General features: G+C 40.4%; 1 protein-coding gene across 2 annotated transcripts; it reads right to left on the reverse strand.

The window, feature by feature from the left end:
- Positions 1–605: 605 nt before the first annotated feature.
- Positions 606–17,139, reverse strand: LOC139912737 (solute carrier family 2, facilitated glucose transporter member 1-like). Of its 2 annotated transcripts, none has more exons than XM_071900636.2 (10): positions 17,131–17,139; positions 7,465–7,557; positions 3,875–4,035; positions 3,546–3,786; positions 2,916–3,078; positions 2,107–2,294; positions 1,712–1,816; positions 1,512–1,613; positions 983–1,186; positions 606–812 (listed from the first exon to the last, which is right to left on the reverse strand). In XM_071900636.2, exons 2-10 carry the CDS (start codon positions 7,540–7,542, stop codon positions 606–608), a joined length of 1,449 nt encoding a protein of 482 aa, XP_071756737.2. In that variant the 5' UTR covers positions 7,543–7,557; positions 17,131–17,139. The 2 variants fall into 2 exon arrangements, with proteins under 2 accessions (XP_071756737.2, XP_071756728.2); XM_071900627.2 differs by lacking the exon at positions 17,131–17,139 and adding an exon at positions 10,068–10,085.
- Between the last annotated feature and the right edge of the window lie 481 nt (positions 17,140–17,620).

A 17,620-nucleotide genomic window follows, 5' to 3' on the forward strand; every position in this document is an offset into this window, starting at 1 on the left:
TTGGAATGTATACATAATCAAAAGACTGTCAATCAATTTTTTAGACTCTTCCATTAACTTATTACAGCTGATTGATATATTTGAGGCAGATCTGAGGTAGCCTAGCTAAACTTCAAAGTGAACACATGCTAATTTTTGTTGGACCAACTCTGTGATGAATAGCTCTATGAAAACAGTCTGGTGTAACCTACCCCATTCAGCTAGGTAGCTACTAATGATGCCACACCTGTGTCTGTGTCTACCTGAGACCAGGTGTGGCTCGTTAACTGCCAGGGAGGAACAAAAACCTGGCGGACACTGGCCCTCGAGGACTGGGATTGATGATCACAGCACAAGGCTTCAATGTTTCCAAAAGCCTATAATTGGCGTGGAAATAAGACTTCTTGGACTTCAAACTCAGCCCACAGGAACCAACGGTGACATCGTCAGTGCATACATCTATTTTTACAATCTGTGTAACAGATTTAAATTCAAAATGCCACTGCATCCATATGAAAGAGCTGCTGCCCCTAACACTAGTTTATGCCAGTGGTCTAAAAATGTAGCCCAAATCTCTTCACAAGGACACGTCGCTGTACGCAGGTGTGTGTGTGTGTGTGTGTGTGTTAAAGCGGGGATTCGGCCCCCGTGAGGGTGTTGAGCTCCTCAGGGGCCGAGTACTTCTCAGAGGACTGGCCGGCCGCCTGGCGGAAGCCCGCCGAGATCTCGTCAAAGGTCCGGCCCTTGGTCTCTGGCACCTTGAAGTAGGTGAAGATGAAGAAGCCCAGCAGCAGGACGGTGAACAAGATGAACACGTACGGGCCGCACAGTTTCTACAGGGAAGGTCACAGGCAAAGCATAATCACTGTTATACCTTTGGGCACAATTTACAGTATATACATGAGAGTTAGAGTTGAATGAAGGTAAATGCAGACCGCCTGGTTATGATAAAATGCTATTCTAATTTTTAATTTATTTGAGACTTGACGCTGCGCCTCCTTACCTCAACGTACTGGAAGCCCATGCCCACTGCGAAGTTGGCAGACCAATTGGAGAAGCCAGCGACTGCGATGGCTGCCGGCCGGGGCCCCTGGCTGAAGAGCTCGGCCACGATGAACCAGGGGATGGGGCCGGGGCCGATTTCAAAGAAGGCTACAAAACAGAAGATGGCTACGATGCTGACGTAGGACATCCATCTGAGCTGGTCCTGAGGAGGGCAGAAACACCAGGGATGCGTTCAGCCACTTGAAATGAAGGGCTTAATTCAAATCAAAGTAGTCTGTATTTATCCATTCATTGCAATAAATACTCAATGCTCAATAAAAATATAGATAATTACATCCTTTAAAGTGTTAGTAATTTGGAAAGTAAATGTCTTAAGATAGCTTCATACTTTACTCCGCTACTACTTTCATACTAGCAATCATTTTAAAAATTATACTATATTAAATTATATAATATATATTAGCCCTCTAAGGGGAAATTCAATGACACATAATGCTGTCGTCTTACATCCACTGTCACACACTTACCAACAATGCCAAGGCAATGGTCATAAGGACTGCTGACCCAGCCATTCCTAATAGACCAATGAGCTGGAGCGATCTCCTGCCTGCACGCTCCACCAAAAACAACTGGACAGAAAGAGAGAAATTAGCATTTTAAAATGGAGAAGTGAAATGTTTAACTTGTTTTATGCCTCAAATGCCCACGTCTTCCTCCTGGGACTTACAGAAACCACAGTGAAGACCGTGTTGACCACTCCGGCCCCAATGGTCGCATAGACAGGCTGAGACACTCCTGCTCGCTCAAAGATCCCGGTGGAGTAGTAAAACACCTACAGCCGACGACAGAGGGAACAGCTGGAGTTAATGTTTGTTTTGTTGTGTACATGTGTGGGAGCGAACATGTGCATGTGTTTACTTGTACGCAAGCATTTGAGCTGGATGAAACAGCACTTACAAATAATCAACATTTGTTTAAACCTGCCTCAATAGTTTCAGAACTAAACTGTACTATGTCAAGTTTCAAATACTTTCTTGCGATTGTGTACATTGTCTGGCTCTCATTCATCTGACATTGAAGTAAGATATACAGTTTCCAACACTCTTTGTCCCTTTGACTTACAGCGTTGATTCCAGACAGCTGCTGCGAGAGCTGCAGCATGATAGCGATGAAGATGGGCTCGCGGTAGAGGGGGGAGCGGAACAACTCGGGGATGGTCACCTTCTTCTCCCTCATCATCTGCTGGCTCTCCTCCTTCATCTCCTGCATGGCTGCACTCACCTCCTCGGTGCCCCGCAGCTTCGTTAAGACTGGGAGCGAAAAAATATGGGAGACGAAGCAGTTAAAATAGCTTTTCTGGTTATTTCAACTTGGTCATAAAGCCATAACACAAGAAGCAGTGTGGCCAGTAGACAGGTCATTTCGGAGGTATAACAGCAAAGGGCTAATTTCGGAACACAGGTGCAAAACAGTTCTTGGTTGGTTGGTTCTCCTTCTGTTTGTGGGCTCACAACTCTAATGAATTACCTGTCCTATGTTCATGTAGTGTGTCCAAGTTGGTGATCCTACAGGCTGTAGCACCTGGACTAGGTAGTATTTTCCTTCAATTACCTGCCCATGGATGAGGCGGTAGAGCTAGCCTTGGTGCTAGTTTACCTGAACTCTTCTGACCCTGTGACACTAAACCAGCTTCTCTCTCTTCTTTCAGCCCACTATCAAATAAATTCAATAAATTAGTCAACTAGAGAGGTGACCACTAGGGATGCAGCGATTAACTGATGTCCCAGGTATAAAAGACTAACCTAGTACATATAATCGTAAAACTGTGAAACTGATTTTCCCTCAGACTATAATGGTACCATGATACTCTCATACTGTTGTGTCCCTAGTGACCACGGAGCAAAGTGTCGTTGTGTGTGCGTGCATCTCACCGCTCCGGGCTTTCTCTTCCTCATTGCAGCTGATGAGGAGGTAGCGGGGGCTTTCGGGGCAGAAGGGCAGCAGGACACACTGCAGTACGGCCGGGATGAAGGTAAAACCCAACAGGAGAGGCCACAGGGAGGCATTCCCCATGATGGACTCGATCCCAAAAATCTGCACAAAAGACACATGCACTACATACACATACACAACACAGTACATCCAGAAGACACAGAGGTACAGCGGTCCACATTTGTTACAGGTCTGCCTCCCTCTGTTATAGTCACTGGAATCCCAAAGCCTAAACCCTAACATTCCTTAAACACTAATGATGTTCCAATGAAGTGATATAAATAGACATCATTCATATTTTAAAGCTGCTGCCAGTAGGATTTTCATGTCTGTCATTCTCAAATTAAATTTCATCAGACCATCACCGCTGTTTACTTTCATTCAGGTGTTTTTTGGCAAAAACCTGCAAAATTCTTTTACAGAAAACTGCAAGAAGACCGTAGCTCTTGCACTGTTGCAGCTAGATAACTGAAGCACAAATGCCACCATTAAATTACATCCCAGACACAATGAAGCAAATACCATGTTGCCGCAACAGGACATTATTAATAGCGTTTTAAGGAGCTTACCTGTGCCATGAGTATGCCAATTACAACGCCAAGCTGATGCAAAGTGCCTAGTGCTCCGCGGAGGGAGGTGGGCGAGACTTCTCCAACATACATGGGCACAAAGCCGGTGGAGAGGCCGGAGTAGAGGCCCACTACGAAACGTCCAATGATGAGCAACTCCCAGGATGCGGCCAGCTTGGAGAAGCCCATAAACGCAGCAGCAATAAAGGCTAGCACATTGGCCATGAGCATGGAGTTCCTCCTTTAAAAGAATAGCATTCATGGCACATTTTTAGCACCTGTCCATTTGGTATGATGAATAATGTTGTCGGTCAAATGAACTGTCCTACCTGCCAAAGCGGTTGACAAAGAGGCCGACGGAGAAGGAGCCGAACATTCCTCCCACAGAGAAGATGGCCACGGAGATGGACCACAGAGTAGTCAGAGAGTTCTGAGAGATGGACTCTGAATACCTGCTGGTCCACGTCTCGTTGTAGAAGCTCTCAATGATCTGAATCACAAGACAACACAGCACTGAGGCTCACTGTGCATCACAGTTAAAAATAACAGATAACGTTAAACCAGTTTGTATCTGCAGCAAGGTAAACAAGACTATAACTTGGCTAAATTTCATCCTTGAGAGTCTCATTTATGACTATTTGCATCAATTCCTCGCATCTGATTGTTGAATCGCCCATATTTTGACTCAATCCCATAGAGGACTACCAAAAGCATTTCCTGGTATATATAGATGATTCTATGGGGTAGTAGATTAAAGAGGTGAATGTAGTTGATAAAAAATGCTAAAGTGACTTAAAACTGAACATTGAGCACTTGCTCTCTAAGTATATAGGTGGAAAATATTATGTATATATATATATATATATATATATATATATATATATATATATATATACATGCACAGATTTAGTTCTCTGAATCTTCACCTTACACTGAACATGTTTTGGCCAGAAGTGGAGAGATGATGGTGAGAATATTCAACAAAACTTTCAGTGTTGACAAAAGAATGTGAAACTGCTCTTGATATAGTTGAGGTCAGGTTGAGGATAGCTGACTAGACGTCTAACATAGTAACAGTGGGCCAAAGATCCAGTAATCTATGACTATTTATACTTGTGGGTGGGTGAGGGCTGGCAAGAAGTTGCTGGCATGTGTTAGCAATACCATCTAAGTCAATGTGCTTTTTGGATGGACTGAAACGACCAGTTCTTTTTAAATCAGATTAAAGGCAAATGTATCCCATTAAACACCACATAGTGTTTCTATCTATTCACTGAGGGTCGCTTAAGGTCAAAAGAAAGAAACACTGCATGCGGTTTCAATCATATCTAAAAGAAACTGCCTTTCAAACAGCCCTGTCCTCTTCAGTTACAGTTTTAGTTTAGTTTTATTGTGGGTTGTAGTCCCCATGAAGCACCATGTGAAAAAAAACATGTGTGATTTTAGCAATAAATTTGAAGTTTGAATAGTATCCCTGTACAATTTTAAATATAGGTCTACATTGTTGTCGAAGAAAATCTCTTCAATTCTTCTCCTCACCCCTGAAAAACCTACTCTTTGCAGTGATAGGTAAAACATAGATAATCAAAATTTAAATTAGGACTGTTCTATAGTGGACATTGTGCATTGGTTTATTCCAAAACCCACTAGTACCGTAAATCAGGTGTGTGTAAGAACGTCACCATGCATTAGCTGTATCATGGCAGCAGTTATATAATTCTTTCCCCTTAATCCTATAAACTTGACAATGAGCTTGTCTTCCATTGGAAAGCCAATTAGGAACATACAACTGAAGTTGAAAGGACAACAAACACCATGACTGGGTTTTTATGTGCGTGATTTATAAATGATAGTATTAATCAGAATAATGGACAGAAGCTTTAAGCTTAAAGCCGTGGTTCTCAATCCAGGTCCTGGAGTAGCACAGTCCTGTTGGTTTTCGCTGCATATAATCAGGGACTGATTTACACCTGGGATGCAAGGTGAATGCAATTAATTAGCTGGTAGGATAGAAAACCAGCAGGGCTGTGGTGTTCGAGGCCCAGGATGGAGAACCACTGCTTTACAGGAAGGAATAGAGACCAGTCAGCTTGTGTATTTGCTGATCCCTGCACAGGCTGAGGTCATCTGTACGCAGCTCTATTTATAGGCCCCAATCTAGTCAGGTGTACTAAGAAGTACACACACAGACACACAAGCATGTGCACACAAAACACAGTTTAGTGCTAAAGAAAAGAGTCAGTAGCTTAGGGAAAGAGTCATTTTGAAGTTGAGAATTCCCAACACACAATGATGGTAAATATGGAGACTTAATGTAGCCGATGGACATACCATAAGCAACAGGAAAAATGTTTTTTTTATTTTATTGTATTGTATTCGCAGTATTTCCCAAAGATACACACTGATGTGCTTTACACATGTCAACAGTAGCTATATTTCATCCAAATTTTACGCAAATGTCACAAAAAATAAAATGTTAATTAGATGTGTTTCCATTAGCTGAAAAAACAAAACAAAAAAAAACATCAACCAGAAACATGGAAAGGCTTGAAATAACTGATTATTATGGAGCAAGTTGTTGTTCTTTGTTTTCAGCTAATGTTGGCCATATCTCATGCTGTCCAAAAATAAAAACAAAGAAATGCACTTGGTAATATTCTGATGCCCACATTACAGCAGCCGCTGCACCCAACTGGCAGTAAATCTCTCAGTCCCTTTTACCTTCCCTCATGTATAAGATCCCAAGAAACTCCTCCACTTGGGGCAGCTGGTCACCTCTCACTTGAATGGGACAGGCCGCTTTTTCCAGAAGAGAACCATGGCCTCACATTTCATGATACGATAGATACGATAAAACTTTAATGTCTGATTTCTAATAAACTTGTCTTGCGTCCTAAGCAGTACAGTTCACACAACAGTTGGCTCACATAGTTGCACCTATATAAATATATACGTGACTATTAGACATCATACATACGTCATAAACATCTATACTTATCCACATGATGTGCACAACCCTAGTGCATATAAGATACTGCTTAGCCTGAGCATGGGATCCCTCCAAAGTCTCCCCATCCAATGCCCCAGCGCCCTGCCTATCAGACACCCTGACTACACGCGCCCCTCATAAGTCAAGATCCTTTTCCTAACTGCCCATTCAGCACTCTGGAATATAAGAGTCCACTAGAAGGTGCTGACCCTCATCCCAAACTGTTCCAATGCACATCGGAGATCAGAGTCCGAAGAAGCCTAAAGAACAAAATCATCTGCAAACAGAAGAGATGCCACTCTGATGCCACTGAACTGGACACTCTCCAGACCTCGGCTGCACCTTGATATCCTGTCCATGAATATCACAAGCAGGAGAGGAGCCCGCATTGGTCCACATGGTCCCCACATGGTCTAACCCTAACCCCAAAAAGAGCTTGCACATTAGCAGCATTTTGAGAGCCCAAGCCAGACTACAACCAGATTTTTACTGTGTTCACACTGTGACCATAACCAGTTTTTGCAATACTAAGAAATAAGCTTTTTTCATTGAGCCTTTCTAACTTAATATATATCATAATTCACATAAAAATATTGGATGGAAATCCAGCTAGAGACATGTGGACACTCTGTTTTCCATGAATTCACTGCCAGGTGTGTGTACTTATTGCCACATTTTAAAGAACAAACTTAAAAGAAAGTTTAAAGAACAAAGAACAAACAAAACATTGGGAAAATACTACATATTGGTTTTACCATTTTTTTTAGATTAACCAATCACAGAAAACTATTGCATGTCCTCAGTGTATGTTAGTGTTTGGCCCTCACAATGATAATATTTAGTGGTGTAAAATGGTTCTACATATAGGTTCCTTTCATGCTGAATGTACTGTATGTGCTATGTTTAACATGGAAAATGGTAGATACTCACATTCTGTGGAGCGTTGATGACACCAGTGTTGTAGCCAAACTGTAGCGAGCCAATCACAGCTGTCCCCACCGCCATCATCAGTGGGAGTGTCACCTGATGTTATGACCAGAAAAACGCAGATAAAAGTCTGCATTTTAAAATAAAAGTTACACATTAACAGCATAAAGGTCCTACAGTTAATAATCGTATCCTTTGTTTAAATAAGACTATTTCACTTTCTAGACTAAGAAATCAGACATTTCACAGCGGTAAATTAACAAAATGTGAAAATTTTAAATGGTTAATGCTATTCTGTCACACAGTTCCGTGTGCATTTTCTGATCCAAGGTTCTTTTAATGAATCCATTCATAAATCCTCTGCTCTGTTCCAAAGGAAATTGAGTTCTTGCTTCTTAACCAGGAGCATCAGATTGCATTTACAAACACATAAAATAGAAACACTATAGTCTGAATTACATATGGTGAGAAATTATTTTCTTATTGATTTATCTGCCTAATTCATCGTCTATTAAGAAGTTCATAGAATTAGAAAAAGTGAATGTCAAGTGTCCATTTGCGCTGTGCCCTATCTGTGGGCAATGAGCCTACAGAAGACCTGCCAAGGGCAAAATGAGAAGATAAAGATAAGATAAAGAGCAATGTCGGCATGCAAGTCAATCACCTTTTTTGTCACTCTAGTCTACAATGCATAAACTGAAACGGTGCATTTGAGGAGTTTGTCTAGTTCAGTTGGTCCTACATTACATGGCAGGTGAGAATTTAGTTTAGGATATACACATCAGGGCGGAGAGTTTGATGCAGGCAACACTAAATTAGGCTACCCTTAATTGTTCAGTTACTATACATGGGTAAGATGCAGAAGAGTAGTGAGGGAAGCAGTGTTGGTGGTGGACATGTAAAGCCTTGGGTTGCCTACTAAATAAATACTGATTGAACGTTAGACCATATATGCATGTAAATTTCTCTTCATCCACCATCAACACCCATGATTTCAGACACCGTTCTCCACACCACTGCTATTTTTATTTTGTCACGGTGTTCCACCAAAGATGCATCCTATAAAATGGGATGACTGGACACAGCAATAATTAGCCTAACTAAAGTTGTAATTTTGTGAAGTTGTAAAGTTGTAAAGTCTTCTGTGTGCAGCTCCCCTCACAGCCCTCGGCTCTGTTCAGGGTTACATCAGCTTTTAATCTGGCTGCATGCTCTCTGACCAGCAGCAGCAGCTTTGTGCAGGATCAAGCCTGTCACTGATGTGTCATGTCCAGACCGCCATTCAAAAGCCCTGATGCGTTTGCTGGGTGTGTGTTTATGTGGAGTGTGTTTCACATTGCAACACTCATTATACATGTTTGATTAACTCCTTATTTCATGTGTCTGAGGATCTGGTCAACAAAGTGAAAGAACAAGCATTTTAGGTTGAGACATTATTGAGACATTCTAGATAGCTGATATCTTTACACAGTTTCCCTGTGGAATCTTTCAAGTTTCATTTAATATCTGATGATGATGTTGGGAAGTGACTTATTGATTCATTTTCAGGTTCATTTCAGTTTTTCTGAATTGCTGGAAAACATCACACTATTTCATGTGCTTTTTACCTTGGTAAAGTAATATATGATTTTATAAAGTGCTACACCAATACAACTCTAAATGGTTGTGTGAACAGTGTTGGATACTGACTGGCAGATATTAACAGCCTTCTCATTCAAATTATATTTGAGTGAGGAAATTTGGAGAGCAATTAAATTCACCTGATCCATCTGGATCCATTGGAAGCTAAGATCTGTTCACACAACATCCTCAAACTCACCCATCCAAAAATTACTCACTGATTTGAATTCCATTTTGAGATTAATATGTTTGAATATATGTAATATGTTTGAACTTGGAATGTAGAATGAATATACTGTATATATATATATATATATATATATATATATATATATATATTAGAAGGATGTCCTAATATATATGTCCTAATAGCGTGTGTGTGTGTTTGTTTGTTTGTTTGTGGTGTGTAATGTTACTTAGCGGGGAAATGGTGCTTTTTTTTTTTTCCTGCGAAAAAGCGTAAGCAGGCATCTTCAGAGAGCATTGTATTATACATGAGAAACAGTTTAAAGGTGCAACATCTTGTCTCAACTGAAAGTACAACCAGTGTACTATTACTGTGTATATTACTGTACATGAAGCAAACTATACAGGCCTGATACTGTAACTCTTGACATGGTATACATTAATAACATTACAGCATAGTAGCCTATTTACTTTTGGGAGAAAGTTAGTTAGGCTAGGTTGACTATTACCTTAGTATTATATTACCTGAGGGTGTAAACTACTTACTATTAGCCTACCTTCGTATTATTTTACCCGAGGGTATAGGCTAATTCACTATTACCTTAGTATTATATTACCCAAGGGTGTAAGTGTGTGTGTAGGCTATAATTCAGTATTACCTTAGTATTATTACCTGCCACCTTAACTGAAACATGAGGGCACATGTCATCTTCGTCAACAGCTAGGCTAGCCTCTTTTCCACAGTTAATAATGTCAGTATTAAGTGCCAACATGTCTTACACTGATTATAGAGAACTTACCTTGTCCCCGGACTCCATGCTGGCTGCTGAGGTAACTCACAATCTCTGCTTCCAGGCTCTGGAAAAACGCAAGAACGGCCCCTTGATATCCCGTCAAGTAAACAAAATCTACTTTTTACAACACACACATAAGCGTCCTGTTGAGTATGTTGTCATGGTCCGGTCCTATCTCCGGTATAAACCAGCCTGTCTCCGTCTCTGTCTCCATTCACCTGCTCCAATAAGCCGCTTAATGACGTCGAAACGAAGTTTCGAAGACTCTGATTGGCTGCCGTGCTTCTGAAGACTGTAACTGGCATTGCGCTGATTGGCTGAGAGTGGAAGAGCAACACTTGCATATAGCACACTTTTAAGAATGACAACAGATTAATATTCCTGAATGAAACAAACTTAAATATGGACAAAATATTTTTGAAAAAATATTTTATATGCCACAGCCTGTACAACCAGGAAGAATGCGAAGGGCAGATAGTTCCCAAGAAGGCAAAATTAAAGGAAAATATGAGGAAAAAAAACTTCTCAAACACAAAGTGAAATTAGTGGCATTAGTGGCAAAAATAAAAAAGTAAACATGCTGTCCCCCACCAGTGATGGAGTAGGCCTATCTGGGCAAATCAGCAACAAATATGTCACCTTGTTTTGACAATGTGATTCAGCCAATCAACCCAAGAACCATGTTTTGTAAATGCTTGCTTGGCGGTGAGAGCTATGTCAAACTCAAGCTTGTGTGCCCTGCATCCTAGCCAAATGTATGCTCCTGGATTACCATAGATTATATCATCATATTTCTATCTGTATGGTCTAATGTCCTCACCAATCCCAGCCCTACCTCACAAATAGGTTTGGGGAGCAATGGATTACCTGTAATGGGATTACACTAATCTTAGTACATAAAAAAAACAGCAATCAGCGTACAGATACTTATGAAAAAGTAGGTGAGTTTATTAAAAACATATTTGAGAGAACAATGTTTCTATTGTGAGTTTATGGACACAAACCTTATGAACATTCAGAGGCTGGAGAGATTGGCTGAGAGTGGAAGAGAAACATATACAGAGCATAATGTTAATAGATGAATATTACTGGATTAAATAATGGATTCATATTAATATTTAAAAAATGATTACATATTCTGTATGCTACAGTATGGGGTGCCAAATGTTAATTATTGAAAAATAAGTGAAGAAGAACCACTTCTCATGCAAAAGGTAAACTATTTATTCATAAACAGTGGTATAAATAACAAGGCAACCGTAAACATGTCATCCCCCACTAATGATGCAGTCCCATATGTTGAAATAATGGTTTGATTGTCGATGATCATAACAGGAGCATTCAAATTACAGTCTGCCAACTAGAATGCATTTTTTGTTTAACTCCATATTACAAAGATTTCTGAGACAAAATAACCCAAAAGTAACTGAAAGCAATCAGATTACCGAGTTGGAGAATTACTGGTTACAATTGTAAGCAGGTGACAAATAATGTGCAATTTCCTTTTGAAAGGAAGCACCCTAACCCTCAGAGATCATACAGTATTGAGTAATATCATCTAGAGAAAAAGGTGTCACTACTATTTGAATAGTTTCACTCTATGCAAACGGCTGTAAATTACTATTGTGCAAGAAATGTCACTTGAATTTATCTGTTGATCCCCCATCCTCAAAATGCCATCTTTGGGTCTACTTACCATCAAAGACATTTCAGCAAAATGTGTTAAAGAAGCTAAAAAAACAACTACTAAACAAATTACCAGATATCTTAAAATAGAAAACACATTTATCAATTATGTTTTGTCCTGTGAATCCATATTAAAGTCAAACAAATAATGGTCCTGTAGATTTATGATGACATCGCCTTTATAGTCATATATTTGTCAGTTAGTACATCATTCGTTGGACAACTGAACTGGAATTCTGTATGAATGCTGACCTTGGATTATGGCACAAAGGACTGCAACATCAAATCCTGACTCGCGACTGCTGTGAACAGCCTGGAAAGACAGCTGTTGAAGCCACTATTTTAGATATAGAGGGAAAGAAGGTGTGCTTCAGGTGCACTCCTGTGGCTGGGAAAAGATTCTTAAGGGCCTCAGAATACCTCAATTTCGTTTTGACCATAGATAGGGTCATAAGTCATAGGAAATTATCATGTGTTTGGCTTTCCTCCTTCATTAGGAGTTTAAAGTGCTTTACCTTGCACAAGGGCTTGATATAATCCAATAGATTCCTTGTAAACCAATACAGAGACTGCTTTCTAATACTTAAGTGGAAAGCTGTTGTAGTAACCTTTGCACGCATGTTTTCATTCGCCTTGCATGCTAGAGAGAGGGGTTGCATCCTGATTTGCTACTAAGCCTTAGGGATTCCCTGGGTCATCTCTACTGATTGAGTCACCCATGTCAACCTAGTTATGGGATATACAACCCTTGTGATCCCAGTGAGTATTATCTCCAATGATCACAGCTGAATTATCTATATTATTGTGTCTTGCTTTGGAGTCCATTTCCATTCAGCATCTTGATGTAACAGCTGTCTCAGAGGCTCTATCACTGTTGCACACTCTCATGTCCATAATCTAGTCCATACCTACAGTCTACGGTCCATACTCTAGTCCTAATCCAGAAACAGGACTAGTATGGCCTAGCAAAATATTAGTGCAGCGATTGCTCTTCCAGGTTGGTTGTATAGGAACACGATGTTCAAATTGTGAAATCTGATGTTGATATTTTAGTTGGCTGGCTAGCAAGCGTAGCTATAGGTGTTTCTGTGTTCACAGATTATCCACCTGCCTTTTACACCACACCTCCATTGAGCATTCCAGTTGGACAAAGAATGGAAAGTGACAGATCCATATACGAATGTCATATGTTTCAGCCATTTCTGTCTGGCCGCTGCCTAAAGCTATGCACTACATATACTTGCATCACACTTGTAGGCAGTTGGCTATCTGCATTATCCTTTTGCTTACTCTTGTCAACAGCTGATGGTAAAAGGAGCAGATTATTTTATTATATGGTCAATTAAAATCTATCACCCCATAGCCTAGATAAAATACTAAATTTTTATTTTTTCAAGATTACTAATACTTTGTTCTACATGTGTCCATATTGTGAGAAGTGGGGCGGTGGGTGGAGTATCTGTGGGTCGGTTGTGGTGGGCCAGTCTGGGTCAAACTTCCATGGCCATTTTGTTTGTCCCAGTCCACCACTGGTCCCAAGTTGCACATAATATAGTTCTAGCTGGAGCGAGTGGAGAGGAAAACAAAAAATGTGACTACCACATCTGTGTGTCTGAGAGTTACAGCACCACAGTATCAAGTTCAAATCAGCATTAATACAAATGGTAGTGAGAGTCGACAATTTAACAATCGTGTCTTACATCAGGAAAAAAGAAACCTTGCTTCTATTCTACATGTTACAGAATTCCTGAATTTCCCCAAGGGGATTAATAAAGTGCTATCTTATCTTTAGAATAGATCTGATAGGATTAGCTACAAGTAATCCTGTTACAGCCTGTTTGTTTATTTAGATCCCCATTAGCTGCTGCAATATCCACATAAATATTACTGACAATGCTTTTGTGAATTGATACATAACACATGCACATATACACATATACATACATACACACATTACATACCTATACACATACGTACAGTATATATACATATATACACATATATGTATACATACACAGAAAAATAAAATACACCAGTGCAACAAACAAGAATTAACAAAACTTAACAATCACAAATAAAATAGCTCCTTCATTATCAAAACTCCATAGGAGGATAGATTTGGATGTCACAAACATAACTGAGTCTCTGACCAGCCTTTGCTTTAGGAGCAGAGAGACAAACAAGGAAGGATGCGGAGATCACACCTGACACTGCAGTGCTCCACCACCATGCTGTCATCTCATCTGCTGCTAAAAACATGGCAGGCAAAAAGCTGGACTGATTCAGTGAAACCATTATGGCCAAACATATGGAGAAAAAGTGATTGTGATCCCTTTTTCCCTATACTTCCCTATACCAACTCTTTGAAGCAATATTTCTGTGTATGTGTTTGTGTGTGATAGTCGTTACTCGTTGCTTGTCCAGTTGAGAGAGGCTGTTAATCTAAACCTTGCTCTCTCTCACACTAATCCTCTGACTACAGCAGCTATTTATACAGACACTCTTGTCAGTGGGGAGGTCTGTCTCATAGATGCCAACATGTTCAACGTGTGAACAGAGCTTGTAAACCCTAGTTAGCCTACATAGTAGTATTCTTCCTAGACATTCGTGAGGTGGATTTTATCAGGGTTCGTATCCTGACGAGCCCTCCCCCAACCTCCCTGACCCGAACCAGGGTTCATATCCTGCTTATCCCCCAACACACACACACACACACACACACACACACACACACACACTAGCAAGGTACTTGTTGTTACTATGTCTTTACATTATATTATTAATTTATTATTGTATTATTATTGTATTATTGTATTATTAATATATTATTGTATTATTATCTCTTTATGGCTATGGGACCAATGGGACAATGAAAAAATTCACGGTATTCCTTCAAGACAATCCATTCATCATCCTCTCGTTACATGATGGTGTTTGGCTGTGATATCCATTCCTCCTTCCAATTACACTTTGCTTGAGAGAGGATGAGCCTCATTTAGGAAATGACACCTAATCCATGCGATCTGATTGGTTGCAACACACACACACACACACACACACTAGAGCCATATCCAACCCAACCTGGCCTTGATTTCGACATTATTTATAGGACACAACCAAATCAAATTTGTCAAGTTATTGACACTTTCATAGCATGGATGCCATGAACAGAGCAGTAACTATAGTGTAAATCCAAACTACTGTATATCATCATTACTTGAGGTAGACATTGAAATGTGAAGATGTTCTCCTAAAATTCTTGTCAAATCATGAAAAAATTCTAGAGATTAAAAAAACTAAAGCTTCTTAAAAATAAGCTATATACTGTTGCAAATCACATATCGGGTTAGGCCAGTGGCAGTAGATCATCTGTTGAAAGAGGAGGACAGTGTAGGCATCACCAGAAAGGCTTTACAGAGGTTTCACTCAACACAAAAAGCCCTGTTAGATCATAAATCAAGTTACTAATGCCCCACCAAACCAGAGCGCTCGGCCACCTGGGAGCTCTCTAATGGGCTCAAACAGCACAAAGAACTTTTGGACAACACATAAAGCCCTCTGGCAGAATTCACCAACAAATTGAAGAATAGCAACGAGGTGGAAAATTATATGGCACACACTGCTTTCTAGATTCTTCTGTGGTACTGTGGTAGGGTGTGATCTAATTCACTCATTTTTAACAAGCATACAAACCTCAATCTATTCTGCAGCCATATTACTCTTATTATTTATACTAGTTCCTAGCTATTACACTGTTTATATGGAAGGCTGCGGTTAAGCAATTCAGTCAGTTCAAAGTTGGGGATCTATAATGCCTCAGTTAGCTGGTTGATGAGGGCATCCGAGTGACAAGTGGACCGATTACAATCATCAGCACTGCCGTTTTTTGATTAAAAGTGACACTTTCCAAATGCTCATGGCACGGCATGAAAGGAGGCTGCCATGTAGGGACTTGACGATGGGACCCGATGATATCAGCCCAATGCAATCCGTTTCATGCTACAGTGAGGATGTGGTGGCTGGCAAACGGCACTTTCCTCTATGTGATGAAAAACTGTAGCCCTCTAATTTCATTTTTATCCAATTAGGACAAAATGGCCCTTCACTTTCCTGCTATGGGGAAATGGCACAACTCAAACAATCTTACAGAATCTGGCCAGTCAGTAAGGTCTATATTGACTAATGCCCATCTAGTAGAGAACACAGACACAGTTCGAAAGAGGTGATGGAGGTAATATATCAACAATATATTATCAAGGAGAAATACTGCTTCATTTAAACTAAAATAGGCTTACAGCACTCTTAACTTTGTCTCTGTTTTTGTAGTTTAATTCATAGGATGTAACACCTATTACCAGGCTGCAGGAACAGTTCAGGCTCGTCGCTGCTGCATCTGTACTGCACAGCAAGTAAAAGTGCCGCGATGGCTGCAAATTGTGAGGCACATTAAGTTATGTTTTCGGTTTTTGTTAAAACAGATTGCTGAAAATTTGATACACATGGCAGATTATGTTTTATAAAAATCCAGATGGCACTGGATGAAACTTTGCACACCAATGTAGCTAGCTAGTGCTTGCTTCTTGGTCTACTGTTGCTAGTTAGCTAACATGTTATAAATTAAAATTATGTTGAACTTTGGGTTGTGTAGTTTCCTGGCCATTATATGACCCCAAAATCAGCGATTTTCTGTTATCCGTTTGCTCCTGTGCTCCGTGAGAGGGGATGTGGAGAATAATGTTTTTCACACGGTGCAGCCGAGGGCATCACAAGGCAGATTCAGGTCAGTCAGTCAGTCAATCAGTCAATCAGGTAACGCTTAGTGAGATGGTGCGCTTCGTCAGATAGCCTCTAGAGGGCGTCTTTGACTGTGAGATGCAGTGTTTCCCATTCAGAGGCACTAAATCAAAAGTTGGTCAATGTGTAGAAATGGGTCTAAATCTCTAATGCACCTGATGTCGCATCATGTCATGTCTGTAATTTGGAGATGTACAGACAGCAGACCAGCAGCATGTGCTCAATCCACAGTCAGTGTGAAAACAAAAGTGAAACTTAAAGGATAAGGCTGGTGTTTTTTAATAAATTTCTTACCGTCAACAAATCCTATGAAAATAACAAAATGCGTTTGCTCTACTCCCGTTACTTTCTGACTTCCCACGTACCGTTTTTAGCCTTCAACCCGAAAGTCATTGGCTCCAATTGTAAGCTAAAAACCTTGAAATACAGCTCACAAAGACATAGTTTCAATTTTAAAAATTGCTAACTGTTACCACGAAAAGTCAGACTGTTGTAGTTATTACCAAATCAAATTCAAATGGGAACAAATTCTTCATTACGCCGGGGACTATTTTCGGTGCTACAGAACTACTTTCCTGAGATGGAAAACGTGTTTACGGTTGGCTTATGAAGTTGTTTGAGGAAAAAGTCGGCTGGCCCGGTGCATCGTGATGATGAAATATGCTGCCCAGAGCAACGGCATGGCTCTTTGACGTGTTTTTAATAGTTTTTTTAATACAATGGAGTTCTATGGCTGCTGGGACATGGCTTCATTGGGCACCGGCTACATGGACGAGATTTGTTGGCAAAACAAAATCATTGCTGATTTTGTTATTTTCATAGAATTTGTTGACGGTAAGAAATGCATTAAAAAACACCAGTGTTATCCTTTAACATTCCACAGTCAGTAACGGGGATTTGTAGACAGAAACTCGTCTTCGCTGCCCTACAAACTTTAACGGTAGGTGACTGGGTCTGTACACTATGGTGTACCTACAGTACACTATTCCTGCCCCAAGAGCAGCATTGTATAACCTGTCTACAGTAGACTGATATGACCCCTAGTTGGGTCTAGGGGGATAAGGGGGGGTAGCACAACC

This window comes from Centroberyx gerrardi, chromosome 14, assembly GCF_048128805.1.
Source record: "Centroberyx gerrardi isolate f3 chromosome 14, fCenGer3.hap1.cur.20231027, whole genome shotgun sequence".
In the NCBI taxonomy this organism is placed as follows: Eukaryota; Metazoa; Chordata; class Actinopteri; order Beryciformes; family Berycidae; genus Centroberyx; species Centroberyx gerrardi.

Coding starts and splice junctions, on each gene's coding strand:
- LOC139912737 (XM_071900627.2), bottom strand. Junction 1,817..2,106: donor AGCTGTCTGGAATCAACGCT/GTAAGTCAAAGG, acceptor CGTCGGCTGTAG/GTGTTTTACTACTCCACCGG. Junction 813..982: donor TGGGCTTCCAGTACGTTGAG/GTAAGGAGGCGC, acceptor CCTTCCCTGTAG/AAACTGTGCGGCCCGTACGT.